The 15,496-nt window shown below is 36.5% G+C and overlaps 1 protein-coding gene across 1 annotated transcript in view; it reads left to right on the plus strand.

Moving 5' to 3' along the window:
• The first annotated feature begins 579 nt into the window (after positions 1 to 579).
• Positions 580 to 15,496, plus strand: part of Taf6 (TBP-associated factor 6) — a 47,689-nt gene continuing 32,772 nt past the window's right edge. Inside the window, exons 1-7 of the mRNA XM_071674061.1 lie at positions 580 to 758; positions 4,870 to 4,956; positions 6,179 to 6,332; positions 8,866 to 9,013; positions 9,936 to 10,065; positions 11,222 to 11,401; positions 13,596 to 13,830. Of these exons, the coding sequence (XP_071530162.1) occupies positions 612 to 758; positions 4,870 to 4,956; positions 6,179 to 6,332; positions 8,866 to 9,013; positions 9,936 to 10,065; positions 11,222 to 11,401; positions 13,596 to 13,830 (1,081 nt within the window). The 5' untranslated portion in view covers positions 580 to 611. The remainder of the gene's footprint in view (positions 759 to 4,869; positions 4,957 to 6,178; positions 6,333 to 8,865; positions 9,014 to 9,935; positions 10,066 to 11,221; positions 11,402 to 13,595; positions 13,831 to 15,496) is intronic.

The following is a 15,496-nucleotide window of genomic DNA, read 5'->3' on the forward strand; positions in this document are numbered from 1 at the left end:
GTTCTCTGCATTTACACTGTATCGATCAAGATGCTTCAGACTTAAATGATAGTTTGTGGGTGCAGAAAAAGGAAGCCCAAAATATGCTGTTTATTTTGTTCTTTCTTTGGCATCAAACTTACTTGTTTAACGTATTCTAAGAGTATGAAATATTCAACTTTTTTCATATATTGACTACATTAATCCATGATCATATCTGTGATGTTTCTTACATTCCTACATATATCTAGTTGATAGTATGCTAAATCAATTTGTGTCAAAAATAAATGCAACGATACAGGGCTGAAGAGATATATAACTATTTGCGAAGCTGTGTATTAATTTTTTTGTTACACCAACCGTAACATTTCTGAATTTTCTTAGACTGCATATCATACATAAAGAAATCCATGCTGCTATCTAGAAAAAAAAAGAGTCTTATTGTGTGTACGGCTTTGTTGTAGATGGTTGGCTCTGGTTTAGATACATTTTGCATAATAGTATCTCACAAAAGCAAGAAAGTTAATATGGATGAAAACAGAAATTACAGAGAGACAAAGTAGCATTTCTCCACGCCTGTACAGCAACTTAGCGATACGAGCTAACATTAGCGTCAACAAAACAGATGTGAAATGTCAGAGGACACTCAAGTCTCTCCCTCTTTTCCGCCAGAATCAATTAAGGTGATCGCAGAGAGCATCGGTATATCTGCAGTTGGTGACGATGTCGCCAAGGAACTGGCAGAAGAGATCACTTTCAGGCTGAAACTCTTAATTCAGGTGTGGATTTAAGGTTTTGATACTGCTCTTTTGGCGAGCTGACGACAAACTGAGGAACACCCATCCTCAGCCTTTTTTTAATGTTATACATAGTTTACGGAGAACTTATTTATTTTGCCTAAGAGTTAATGGGATTAGTAATGTACCAGTAAGAAGATGTTTGTTTTCTAGGTTTATGAAGTGTTCGTTTCCTCAGTAAAGAATGATTGAAGAGGGTGAGATTTTTCATTTACACAGGTATGATAGCTTTAAATAAACCATAATGGAGATTCTGTAACTCCTTTATGTATTAGGAAATGGACGTGTGAGTTCTAGTGGACAGATTTTTTTTTTTTACGAAAGTGATACCGCTGGATTCTTTACACTGAAACTGATTTAGTATGAGATTTTAGCTGTAGCATCCACAACTCTCACAATTTTAAGTTTTCACACAGTGTGGGCAGGACTTTGAATTAGAAGGTAATTGCATAGTGAAACGTCTCTACATCAACAAGTCAGAATGTAAAAAATCAATAGGTATCAAGTTTGTCAAAATCTGTCAAATAGAATAGGAGGGACACCTGCCGTAGGATGCTTACAGCATCCCAAAGTAATTTTCGAATGCCCTCTTTTATTCATGTCATTATTTTTCTTTAATTTTCCCAATTGAACTGGATCCCAATCCTACTGTGTTGCATAATTCTTACATAAACATTTTGTTTCTCTAAACATTTTTTCTCTCTCCTTTTATGACTGTGATGAGAATTGCAATACATAAAGTTGTTAGAATCAATGTAAAAGATAGTAAATTCCATGTGTAGGGATGTTCAATTCTTGGAAAGGTATGTTATCACATTTATGCATGTGTTCATGCTTTGGAGTCCTTCAACACATATTGCAGTTACTGTAAACAAATGAACAAAATTATTTTTTCAAAATTCCCTAGTTACTGATATAAATGTAGACCATACACATAGTTATGACTACTCCAAAATGCACACTTTACTGCTTTAAGGATTTTATTAGGTATTATTAGATGTCGACAGGCTTAAATATCATTTATTACTGTTACTAATTATCACATTTTAGCATATTCACAAATTACTTAAGGTGCTATAGGAATCCCTCCTCTTCTAGTTGAAATGCTTTGATGACACTGGTGTATATTGTTTCATTGCACTCTGAAATGATGATATGAAGTCTTTGTACAGTTTTCCACTAATTCAAAGCCACGCCCACTTTATAAGGACTTAGAATTGTGGGAGTTAGTGTTATACCTAAAATCCCACACATTATGTATACTCAGTAGAGTTTAAGGAATCCAGCAGTAACTTTTGTCAAATTCTATCTGTAAGAACATGTATGCCCATTTTTCTGATACGTTACTAATAACTTGTTGGTGGTAGGGTTATGGGGTGAAAGAAAAAATATGGGATTAATGATATTGAATGATATTTAAGCATGTTAATGGATTATGACACTTAGCAAAACCCTTTAGCAAGCCACAATGTGCACCTTCGAGTGGTCAGAATTATGTATGCTTGGAACAGACGAAAAAAGGCCACATCTGCTCTCATCTTTTCTCTAGATATCGTGTGTAGTGTACCAAAACCACAGCTTTCCAATCACAACCACGTTCCAGATACCTTTTAATGGTTTACACTAGTGCTTCACATACCCTGGTTCAGTCGATTGACAGTACATATTTCATATTGTTTCAGATCACTCTGGCCCATTCCCTCCTTTCACCCTCCTGTATGTAAGGCCCTGATCACTTAAAATCTTTTTCACCCTATCCTTCTATCTCCAAGTTGGTCTCCCTATTCTCCTTGTTCCTTCCACCTCTGACACATAAATCCTCTTTGTCAACCTTTGCTCATTCAATTTCTCCATATGTCCACACCATTTCAGCACACCCTCTTTAGCTCTCTCAACCACACTCTAATTACCTACCTCTCTCTCTCTCTCAACCTTTCTTTACTGACACAATCAAACCACCTCACACTGCAAATTGTCATCAGTCATCTCATTTCCAATACCACCTTCCTCCACACAGTGTTATTTATTGGCCATGCCTCATATCTGTATGATATTCTTTGCCAGCTTGAGAGACATATCAATGAAAGATCTAGGAAATGTGAACTTATATCCAATATAATATATTATCTCAAATTCATCATCAGTAAATTCCGGACTGCATATACATAGTACCCAAAGGAACATCAACTGGAGTGAAACTTATAATCATTCCATTTAATGTTCCTTATGGCATTACATACATGCAGTCCGGAATTTATGGGTGATGAGTTTGAGAATATATATTCTATTGGATCCAAGTTAAAGTAACTCAGATCTTTCATTGATAAATCTCTTAAGTTGGTAAAGAAATAATTTTTAGTGTTATACCCAAACCCCCTTGATACCAAGAACCTTTTAGTTCTCCCTTTCAATGATAATTTTACATTACTTCCCTGGTTGCTTAAATCCTTTAATGTAGTTGTATCCTTCAATAATAACATAACTATAAAGAATATTGTAATGAAAAAATCACCAGAAAATTATGCTGGCTGTGTTTGTAGAATCCCCTGTAAAAGCTGTAATATGTCTATTGTTGGTCAGACTTATAAGGATCTTTATGTTAGATGTAGGCAACATAGATATAGTATAAGAATAGGACAAGAAGCTAATGCTTTGTTTAATCGTGTTAAAGATTATGATCATTGTATTGTCTAGAGCAACATTAGTTTGATTATTAACTAACTCCTTTACTATGAGAAATACCATTGAGTCTGTTATTACTGAATACACAAAGAATTGTAACATTAATATTAGTGAAGGTGTATACAAATTGGATAGCTTTGTTTTAGGCAAAACTTGTAAACAGTTTCCTTTTCTGTCTACATAATAATAAAAGATTTTGATGGGAATAATGCCAGACCCAAACACCATCAACCCAAACACTACCACCCAGTAACGTTTGTTTACCAATGGTGTCTTAGCTATGTATCTTCCATGTACATCATCTGACTGTTCTTTGTTTTCTATCTCAGTCTTGTATCTTCCCTGATGATGTGATCATTACATAAAAGTGCACTTGGGAATTTATTTTGTTTCATTTTCCCAGTGGTTATCAGCATATACGAGATCATGCACACCACTGTGACCTCTTGCAATATATATACATTATTTTTTCATACTTATTCACCATTTCCCGCATAAGTGAGGTAGCGTTAAGAATAGAAGACTGATCCTTAGAGGGGATATCCTCACTTGGCCCCCTTCTATGTTCCTTCTTGTGGAAAATAAATGACTGGAGGGGAGGATTTCCAGACCCTGCTCCCTCCCCTTTAAGTCACCTTTTACGACATGCAGAGAATACATGGGAAGCAGTCTTTCTCCCCAATCCGCAGGGATAATTTTATTTATTATACTTTGTCGCTGTCTCCCACGTTAGCGAGGTAGCACAAGGAAACAGACGAAAGAATGGCCTAACCCACCCACATACACATGTAAATACATACACGACCACACACACACACACACACACATATACATACCTATATGTTTCACTGTATACAGACATATACATATATACACATGCACATATTCATACTTGCTGCCTTCATCCATTACCGTTGCCACCCTGCCACACATGAAATGGCAACCCCCGCTCAGTCTCTAGCTGTCATGTGAACTGCACTGAAACCACAACTCCCTTTCCATATCCATAGGCCCCACAAAACTTCCATAGTTTGCCCCAGACGCTTTACATGCCCTGGTTCAATCCATTGACAGCGTGTTGACCCTGGTATAACACATTGTTCCAATTCTCTCTATTCCTTGCACACCTTTCACACTCCCGTATGTTCAGGCCCCAATCGCTCAAAATCTTTTTCACTCCATCCTTGCACCTCCAATTTGGTCTCCCACTTCTCGTTCCCTTCACCTCTGACACATATATCCTTTTTGTAAATTTTTCCTCACTCATTTTCTCCATGTGACTAAACCATGTCAATACACCCTCTTCTGCTCTCTCAACCACACTCTTTTTATTACCACACATCTCTCTCACCCTTTCATCACCTTGAATTAGTCTAAAATTGATAGTAATGAAATTTTGACAATTTTACAGGATGGTATGAAGTATATGCATCATGGAAAGCGGAAACGCTTCGCTACCTCTGACTTTGACCATGTGCTGAAAATGAAAAATATTGAGGTAAGCATGGTGGATGTTATCTTTAAAGAAATAACTTTTCACTTTGTAATTACTATAATTGTATGAATCCTATTCTCAAACCCTTTGGTTATCTTCAAAGATCACAATATTCTCTGTCACTTTTATGATTTTCCTCTCCTACCTTGCACATGGTCTCTCTCTCTCTCTCTCTCTCTCTCTCTCTCTCTCTCTCTCTCTCTCTCTCTCTCTCTCGTGTGTGGCAGCTGCTTCACTTTCATAGATTTGAGTTGTGAACGGTAGTTGCACATTCTGGTATGAATAGAGGAAGAGCTGACATTATATAGATAGCCAGAAATAAGTCAGATTGATTTGTTTATTATTCTTCAGTAAAACCCCCTTGTAACAAGCTGATTGGGGGAAAGGGGGGGGCGTCCCTGAGAAGGCAAATTCCATTTCTTCCTGAATTTTTCAAAGGACCGTTAATAGATTAATTAATATCAAGTCCATAAATATCATATATACCATGTTATATGTATGTAGTAAGGTTTTATGTGTAGGATCACTGACTCATTTGGTATACTTTGTCAAAATGAATTACTGTTTAATACATATCTGATGGTACACCCAGCAACTGAATTATCTGTATGGATTTCAAAAATGAACTCTGCGGCTCCTATAATTTCAACAAGGTTATTAAGCATTGCTTCAATGTGAGGTGCATTTTTTATTGATTATGGTAGCTGCTGTGTTTGGTACCACCCTTGTAATAGGAGATGAATAAGATACATTATAACTCTGTGAAGTCTGTGTACTCTACATTGTATACTTTGTTTTACACACTTTGTTGAATATAGATTAGGAAAGCAGGGTTACTGATGTGAGGTAAGATCCTAAAGCATTTGGTAAAATCCTTTGTCTGTCTGTTGTATCCTATTGTTTAACGCAAAAAAGTATGGATACTTTATTTGTTGGTTGTACAGTGGATATGTCTTAAAATTCATTTGATTTGAGATGTATGGAGGAGTCTCTGTAGAACCATCTTACTGTATATAATGATAAGGTAAAGAGGAAGTAAGAAAATGCTCATGAGGAAAAAGCTTTCAAGGATTTGTAAAAACATATCTTTATTCATTCATCATTCATGCAATATCCTCAATCATAGCAGTTATCATATTCGAAGTCCTTGTATGTTATTGTAATGAATTTTATCTGTGAAAATAAGTTATTGGTAATTGTTAGATTAATTTCACTGATTTTTCAGCCTTTGTATGGCCTTCAGTCTGTGGAACACATTCCTTTTCGATTTGCTTCAGGAGGTGGACGAGAACTACACTTTTTGGAGGATAAGGAAATTGAAATTAATGAAATGGTATCATCTCAAACCCCACGACTTCCTTTGCAAATGACTATAAAACGTATGTGCCTTTTTTCTTTATTTGGTATATACTTTCATGTACATTATGCATTATTACAGTATGTGCCTTTTTCTTTATTTGGTATATACTTTCACATACATTATGCATTATTACGCTATTATTCTTAAGACTCAGGTTACTTTATTTTTTTCATTTGATTATGTATATGATGTATTAAAGCAAAATTTTGAATCTACTATTGTATTTGCAATTCTTAGGGTAGTACTATTTTATGTTTAGTCTCTCCTTTCCCCTCCACCTTCAGTTAGTACTCTTGTGAGTCATTGGGTTAACCTAGGCAAGGGAGAACACTTGACTAGTTATGCCACAATTGCATTTTATGTATGTAAAAAGCATTGATAAGATGTGTCATGAGGGTAATCAGAAAAATCTGCTTAAAAATGTTGCTAAAATCACCCAGTATGACATGTTCTTTTGCACCACTAGCCATGGTGTCTGGACCCCTCTGCTCAGCTTACACATATCTGAAGCCTCTCATGTGTCACCAAGAGGCAAGTGTTTGATCCAGTTAAGGTTAAGCATATTTATAGATTTGTCAACTTTGTGACTTGCCTTATGATTTCATATGGTTGACTTGTTATTATGCCAAAGACACACCGTTGATGTGCTCAAGACGTACATTTTCATGGAATCTGGTAGCTATTAGGTAATGCCTAAGACATTCATTGTGTCACTTTCTAGACCATGGTAGTGTTTGTAGTGTTATAACAGAGACATATGCACAACATGTCTCATTTTGGACTCTTGTTCTTGTATCTAACTTGGGAAACAGCAAACAAGAATTAAAGCAAAAATTTACATGTAAATGTTAATGGACTTATCTTGCTGGTGGTAGCTACTAGTATGAAATCACTTTCACTGAGGCTATCATTTTCAGTGGATGGAAAAGGGTTACTGTGATGTCAAGGGCCTTCTAGCCCTAGATAAGCCCATTGTAACCTTCTAATATGTGGCACACAGCCTTAAAGCTGCTTGAACCATATTGAAAGGATCCTAGGGTTACATAAAGATTGATGAAAATATTTACATTCAGTAAGTAAGAGAAGAGTTTAAGAAACATGAGGTAGTGCCCCTTGAATATGACTCTTCTTATGTTGCAGATTTATATAAGACTGTAATTGCACACTTATGTGATTAACATATGCATGCACACAATGACAGGTATTTTAATCTTTTGACAAAAAAAATCATTAACAAAAAGCAACAAAAACGTAAATAACATTGTGAACTTTTTCGTTAAATTTCATTGCTCTCTGTCCTCAAGATATTGATTTAAATAGATTTGAATATCAACATTGAATGCAGGAATCCTCGAAAAGATGTTGCACTTGGTCATCTTTTGATATATTGATAAGGCTGGGCCTTATAGAGAAGTTAATGAAGGGGAAAAAGAAGAGACAAGGGAAAGTATTTATGAATTATGGAGGAGGTGAAAAACTAGTCTTATGAAATGTCCCAAGTCATAGTTATTGGGAAAGACATAAGAGGTCGGGAGTTCCAAAGCTTCAAGGTGCATGGAAAGAAACTGTTGTCAAAACGTCCCACCCCTTGAGTTGCCAGCAACCATACTGTGATCATGTGATGCAGCAGCTTGCCAAGTATTGTGTGGTCTAGCTATTGGAGGGAGCATGCAAACAGCCAGCTCTTGAGAGCAAAAACCAAATTAATACCTGTAGAAGTGGGAGAGTCAACCAACATTGCAGGTCAGGGAAAGCAGGTCAACTTTTGAAGTTAGCAGTTATCCTTGGAGAGTTTATAAGTGGGACTGCTTTTAACTCGACTCTTTCAGGTAATGATGCAGAGCTAGGATCACCCACAGATGCAAGAGGATGGATTGATCCTTTTTATAGATGGAGCAAGTGTTCGGAAAAAAGAAATTTCAAGAGGACTCTTAGTTTCTTAGAGGCTAACTTAGCTATTTCCATAAAGTTTCAGTGCATGTTACAATGATACCAAGTATTTTCATTAAGTTGAGAGGTGGAATTACAGAACTGCAGTGCTGAGTCATCAGTGTATGAGTGCATATTTAGTTATTTGTTGAAGAAAGGAAATTGTTGATAAAAAGGAGAGAAATTGTAGGAGACACTTCTGTTGATTGAGAAAGGGGGAGTGGTAGATCTAGTAACAAGTACAGAGATAGATTGGCCAGCGAGGAAGTTGGATATGAGGGAGAAAAGCCAAAAGAGGGAAGCTTAGAGATGAGACCTGAATGCCACACCCTGTATTGTTCTCATAATTTCTTGTGTGATCTGCCACCTCACTGTTGTATCCCATCCCATATCTTACCTCCATCCATACCCACAGTTAAAAAAAAATTTTGCCTCACCTCACTCCTGAATATTCAGCAAGTCTGTAGAGTAACCTTATGATCTTTCACTTATTCTATCCAAATGTGATTATGTGATGTAATGTAGATCTTTATACTTTAGATTGTTTATTGTCTTACAACCTCGAATCCAACATTAAACCTTGCTTTGCATTTTGCTATGTACTTATAGTAGGTATCTTTTAGCCCACTGGTTGGCCATTGATGGGGTACAGCCTACCATCCCAGAAAATCCTCCACCAATTACCAAAGATGTGCAAAAGAAAGATTCAGTGGATCCGGCAGCAAAGCTTTCAGCTCAGCAAGATAACAAAGACCAGAAACACATCCATGGGTAAGGACTGTCTTATGATTTTCCTTTATCAGATTTAGATAATATGCGAGTGTTGAAGAATGTGTGGAAGGTGAAAACATTATCTAGGAGAGCAAAAATGGGTATGTTTGAAGGAATAGTAGTTCCAGCAATGTCACATGGTTGCGAGGCATGGGCTATAGATAGTGTTGTGTGGAGGAGGGTGAATGTGTTGGAAATGAAATGTTTGAAGACAATATGTGGTGTGAGGTGGTTTGATTGAGTAAGTAATATAAGGGTAAGAGAGATATGTGGTCATAAAAAGAGTGTGGTTGAGAGAGAAGTAGAGGGTGTATTGAAATGGTTTGGTCACACGGAGAGAATGAGTGAGGAAAGATTGACAAAGAGGATATATTTGTCAGAGGTGGAGGGAATGAGAAGTGGGAGACCAAATTGGAGGTGGAAGGATGGAGTGAAAAAGACTTTGAGCAATTGGGGCCTGAACATGCAGGAGGGTGAAAGGCATGCAAGGAATAGAGTGAATTGGAACGATATGGTATACCGGGGTCGGCGTTAGCAAGGTAGCGTTAAGAACAGAGGACTGAGCCTTTGAGGGAATATCCTCACTCTGCCCCCTCCTCTGTCTTTGTCGCTGTCTCCTGCATTAGGGAGGTAGCGAAGGGGGAGAGAGAGAGAGAGAGAGAGAGAGAGAGAGAGAGAGAGAGAGAGAGAGAGAGAGAGAGAGAAATGTGGGAGGTCGGATGCTTTGTGGAAGGTGTTATGCATATATGGTGTGGGAGGAAAGTTGTTAGAAGCAGTCTGATTTTTATCAAAAGCATAGTGTGTGAGTAGGTGAGTAGGTAGACTATATTCATTAATTTAAGACTGTCTCTCTTTTCTCCTGAGAAGTTCATTCCTTTGGTATTTTTTCACTGTGTTGAAATAATACCCCTTTTCATTTCAGGCGAGGTATGAAGAGCATTGAGACTGTGAAAGTGAAACAACTGGCAACCCATGAACTTTCTGCTGAGCAGCAACTGTATTATAAGGAGATCACAGAAGCCTGTGTTGGATCAGATGAACCTAAGAGAGGGGTAAGAGAATGTTTCACTGATTCATATAAAGTGCTGGTTACTTTCCCAACCTTTGGCTATGTGATTTTTGTCTTATTTCTTTAGCTCTTGATGTGTGGAAGAGACTTTTGATGGAAAGGAAAGGCATGTCATGTGCATGGGGAATACAAGGTATATGAAGAAGGCACTCAATTTAATTGATCATATCCAATAAGAAGAATAAAGAGGATGTTTGAAGTAACTTAAAACTAAGTGTTACTCTGGTTTAAGTTCAAGTTATTAAGGATATTGATTATTGCTGAGTTCTTTGATGATGTTGTTGATAGGGATTTTAAAAAAGGTTGCTGCTGGAAACCTGAAGTGGAATATAGAATTGAAGAATGCTTGAAGGAAGTAAATTTTGCAGGGCTCTCTTGAAGAAATAATGAAGTAATCGCTAGAAAATGTTTTGGTACTAATTCAGCAATCAGAGAACTTGAGTGAAATTTTAGAATTACGTTTTGACCACAGTAACATCTTTATTATGATATCATCTTGACAGATTAGCTGTGTGTAAAGTGAAGAGGAGATAAGCTTTTTTATAATTTCAAGTATGGATGTTCATGTATCACTTTGACACACTGAGCATAGATTGTTGATTTAAATTAGTAATTTCATAAGTCTGCACTTGACCCATGCATTTATGATGGGAGGTAAAGTAATGATAATATATGAATAGATAATATGTACATAAATCTCAAATATTTACAAAATGAGCTTCAATTTATCAGTTTGTGTAGCCAACAGTCGTAATCTGTATGTATCTCCTCCACACTTGAAAAGAATAATTCTCTTTTGGACACTTTTCTCTCACTAATGTCTCAACTTTTTGATGCTTGATTACCTTTGATATTCAAATATGTAGTTTTATCTTTTTTCACATTTGTTAGAACCAAGTGTATCGGTGAGGGTTTTACATGTAGAGTCATTTGTAACTTTCTGCATAGTCGAGGTGTGTAATGAAAAAAATTTATATGAGAATATTTAGACTTTCATGCTATAAATCTAGGAAGTTATGATTTATATCACTATTCTTGATTGTCAAGGTGGTTTAGGAAGAGTATGCATGTTGATAAGCTTTGCTACTATAAGTATTGTTTGAGCAGTAATTTACATATACAAAATATATATATTTCAGGAAGCCCTTCACAGTCTGGCATTTGACCCTGGCCTTCACCAAATGGTGCCACGTCTCTGTACTTTTATTGCAGAAGGCATTCGAGTGAATGTTGTACAGAAGAATTTGGCACTTCTTATTTATTTGATGAGAATGGCAAAGGCTCTCCTTGATAACCAAACCTTGTACCTGGAAAAATATGTAAGTTGAATTATATATCTAGATTTTTTGGCAGGCTGAAGACAACCATCCAGAACTCACATGTAGGTTTCATTTTGGATTGGAAATTTTATTGGAACTGTGTTAAACAAAATGTAATGGTTATGCTGTTGCCTTCAGTTGACATTCTCACTTATGGATGTCTCAGTGTGTAACCACCGAAATACTTTCTTGCATACTTTTGATGGAATGTGTGTCCAGAGCTTTAAAAATTCACATGGAAAATGTTTTAGGTCTTTACCTGTGTTGTGGTTTGAAGTGTGTGCTTCCCCTTTCTGCACATCATCTGGCCACACCAAAGAATTGAATGGGGCTTTCCTGTAATCATCAAACACATTCATCAGTCCTTCAAAATCTTTCCATCTGTTTCACGCCTTTTTTGTCTTTTAACGCTTATTCATCTACTCCCTTTGCTATTACTTTCATTAGTTTTCTTGTTCTTTTCACACTGTCACATCTTTCCAAAACATTTTCATGTTCTCTTTATTATATTTATCCTGAATTCTTCAATGTATTTACTTTTCATGCATATTACATATAGACTGAGTTGGAGTTTGATAATGACATAGATGGTTAAGTTTCAGAAGTTGGACAGTTGTTGGATGCCATTACAAAGGCAGAATTGGGGCAAAAACTACAGAAATGACAAAAATAAACTAAGTATACAGGGCAACACTGCATGTATGCTTTGGAAACTTGTGGACTGTTTTGGCAGGAATTTAATGCATGGCCATTCAGATTTTTTATATTTTTGGACAGCAAAACGTTTCTAGAGATCGTCCCATTCTAACTAGGACTTGATTCCAGGATAGACAGATGATGTAGTTAGGATTAAGCCATCTTTTTTAAGGATGTTTCAGAAGGAGATTTCTTTGTTTTGAATATTGTGATTTGTATGAGATTTTGTATTTGCCAACTTGTCATGTGCATAAGCATGCCTCAGGTGTGGCCATCTTAGATGAAAGATAAAGCAATGATTATGAGCAGTGATGGGAAGATTAGAGAAAAACAAAAAGATGAAAGGAGGGAAAGCATTCCACAGCTTTTCATGTGACTGGTCTTTGCACGGAGACTGGGAAACAGCATCCTGTTATTTGCTGGGACACATACAGAGAACTCATGAGAGCACTTACCAAAGTAACTCTTCTTATTTTGTTAGATGTTGTTCACTGCATATGATTGTATCCCTGCCAGTATGTTATGAGATCTTGCCAAGAAAGAATACTGGTCTTTTCTTCCTGGGACAACTTCAGAGGACCCATAGTTAATTAATGGTAATGGAGAAATATCACCTGGAACAGAAATAGCAAAAATATCATTGAATACATGAACAGCAAACAAAAGTTAAATCCATGAACTCTCAGTAGCACAGGTAACTGAGGTTGCAAATCATATCTTCTGACCTCTTAGACTGTACCGTGCTGCCAGACATACAACATCCTCTCTGTAAGCAAGGGGTAGGATTTCTTTCACATGTGAAAGCATCTTTTTCAATGGTAATCCTCAGATTTTCACTACAGATGCTGTATGTAAATTGCTGATATCATGCCCATTATAGCTAAAACTAGAATTGTTAATATTCTTCTGGATTTGTTGAAATTAGTTCATATTAAGAGATTGTGTTTATACAAAATCTCCTGAAAGTCTTAAGGATTTGATAAAATGTCATTCTGAGTCTCATCAGTATCATTATTTTAGACAAGCTGTACTTTAAATCTTTGTTTTTCTTTGTAATATTTATTCATAATTTTTCTTTTTATATGATTTAGCGGAGGTCGAGACTGAAAACTTAAGTGGCATCATTACGGTCACAATAATGGCATAAGTATCTGATTCTGGCTCAATATAAAGTTTGTCTGGTTTCATGCCCTAGCTTTAATGTAAATTGCTCAGGCTAAGCTGATCCTTTTTTGAATAATTGATTCTTTCTTGTATCTGTTGATTGAAATATATATATATATATATATATATATATATTGTGCTGTTATCATTGCAAAGCATCACTAATTGCATTTTGCTAAAGTGCAAAATAGTGAGATTAGTGAATATAAAGTGTTTGACTTGGCATAAGTTTTACAAAGGGTTTTTGTTATTCTTATCAGTTATTTTGAAGATTGTAAAATGTAATAGTCATGATATTGTCACATGGAGTTTAGAAATATGTATCTATTAACAGATGCATGAACTGGTTCCCTCTGTTATGACGTGCATAGTAAGTCGTCAACTGTGCATGAAGCCTGACATGGACAACCACTGGGCTTTAAGAGATTTTGCTGCTCGTCTTATCTCACAGATCTGCAAGAATTACAACACCACAACAAATGGCCTACAAACTCGCATCACACGTGTCTTCTCAAGATGTCTGAATACAGACAGAACACCATTGTCAACTGTTTATGGTGCTGTGGCTGGTGGGTATTCTTGCTTTACTTTGTAATATTTACTTTACTTTCCTGCCTCATGAACCCTTTCTTGGAGCTCCCACAGCACACATCTGCTTTAAGAAACCACAGGCTAAGAAGTGTGATAATGATGCATGCTTTTCCCTCTGAAGTAAGCACAGGCCAGTTAAGGAGTGACTGTTCATTGCCTTCATAGTGGAGGTTATATCTAGGGCATGACAAGTCCTTTGATGTATTGAATCTGTTGGAAGTGTTTTAGAGATGAGTGGTGTTTAGAATGCAGAAAAGAAGGTTTCACTTGCATGTGCTTAGGGAAAATGGTTTCGGTTGGATGTATTTCTAGTGGCAAAAAGTTTAAGCCTGGGCTGCGAAGGCTGTTTCTTAATGTTTGTAATTACCAATTTATACTTCAAGGGCAGGGATTTTTACATTTGAACATTCTCTACTATCATGCAACTTCTAACATTTATATGTGCTGTCTGCTGTAACCATGTTTTCTGTCATTTCATTCCATTCATCCATCATTCATACTATAAAAGTACTTCTTTACATTTTTTTACAAGTTTCATGCTTGATTTCTTGCTCAGACTCTCAAAGAACTGTTTACTGTTTACGTCATCTGTATATCTTAAAAGCTTGAAGTTGTAATTAGGTCACCTCTCACCCCTCTCTCTTTCAAAGTGGGCTCATTTAAAGTGTCTAGTCTTTCCTTGTACCTCAGCACTCTTAATTCTGTTACCATCTTTTTAACCCGCCTTTGGACCATCTCTGTTGGCTCAATATTTTTAGGTGCAGTGACCAAGCATGAGGAACTTTGTTTAGTTTTGGCTCATTGTTGGGTGTATTGTAGGGTGTGAACAGCTTGTTAGATATTTCCATATCCATATACTGATGGCCTTCATGTAATGAGAGGGTTATGTTCCTGGGTATCTGTTGTTGTGGAATAGTGTTATTAAATGAGTCGTTGAAACCCATGTTATAAGGGGGGTTATGCCCCCCCCAAAATTTCCCCAATCCAACTCATATGTACGGACCATACCAAGAGCTTTGCTTACTAGCAATATATTATGCTAACATGATTTATTTTGGAATATTTGATTCAACAACTGTTGCCATATCATAGCTAAATTGAATGAAATTCATTTGATACTTAATGAGAATGCTTTTAATGAGGACTTGATGTAGTGGTGAAATGAGGGTTACTGGGAAGGAAAGGAGACAACTAGACTTATCTACATTTCACCTGAATTATCTTGTTCAACAGCTGTTTCAATTGAAGAGGAGAAGTTTGCTTTGATCTTTTGAAAAAGTTATACAGTGTAGGTGTGTGTCCTGCCATTTTCTTTCCTGTAAGTTTCCTTATAGGCAAGTGAAGCAACGGTAAGCTCTTTAAAGAACACTAGGGCACATTCACTGTAGGGGTCCATGTCATTAATGAGGGCCATAACCTTGTCTATATAATCAGACATTTTAGTCCTAGTTCTCAATTAGCCTTTGATAAAGGACGTACTGGTAACATTATCTTCTGTCTTTCTTGGAGTTTTATGCCTCCAACTGCATGAGATACTCATTGCTCAGATCCTTAGAATGTGACTTTAGCAACTTGGTCACTTTTTGCTCTTTAATTTTTTCAAATTCAACACTGTTGGCAAGAGTAACCCTTGTCTGCTGGATC

Source organism: Panulirus ornatus, chromosome 19, assembly GCF_036320965.1.
Source record: "Panulirus ornatus isolate Po-2019 chromosome 19, ASM3632096v1, whole genome shotgun sequence".
Classification (NCBI taxonomy): domain Eukaryota; kingdom Metazoa; phylum Arthropoda; class Malacostraca; order Decapoda; family Palinuridae; genus Panulirus; species Panulirus ornatus.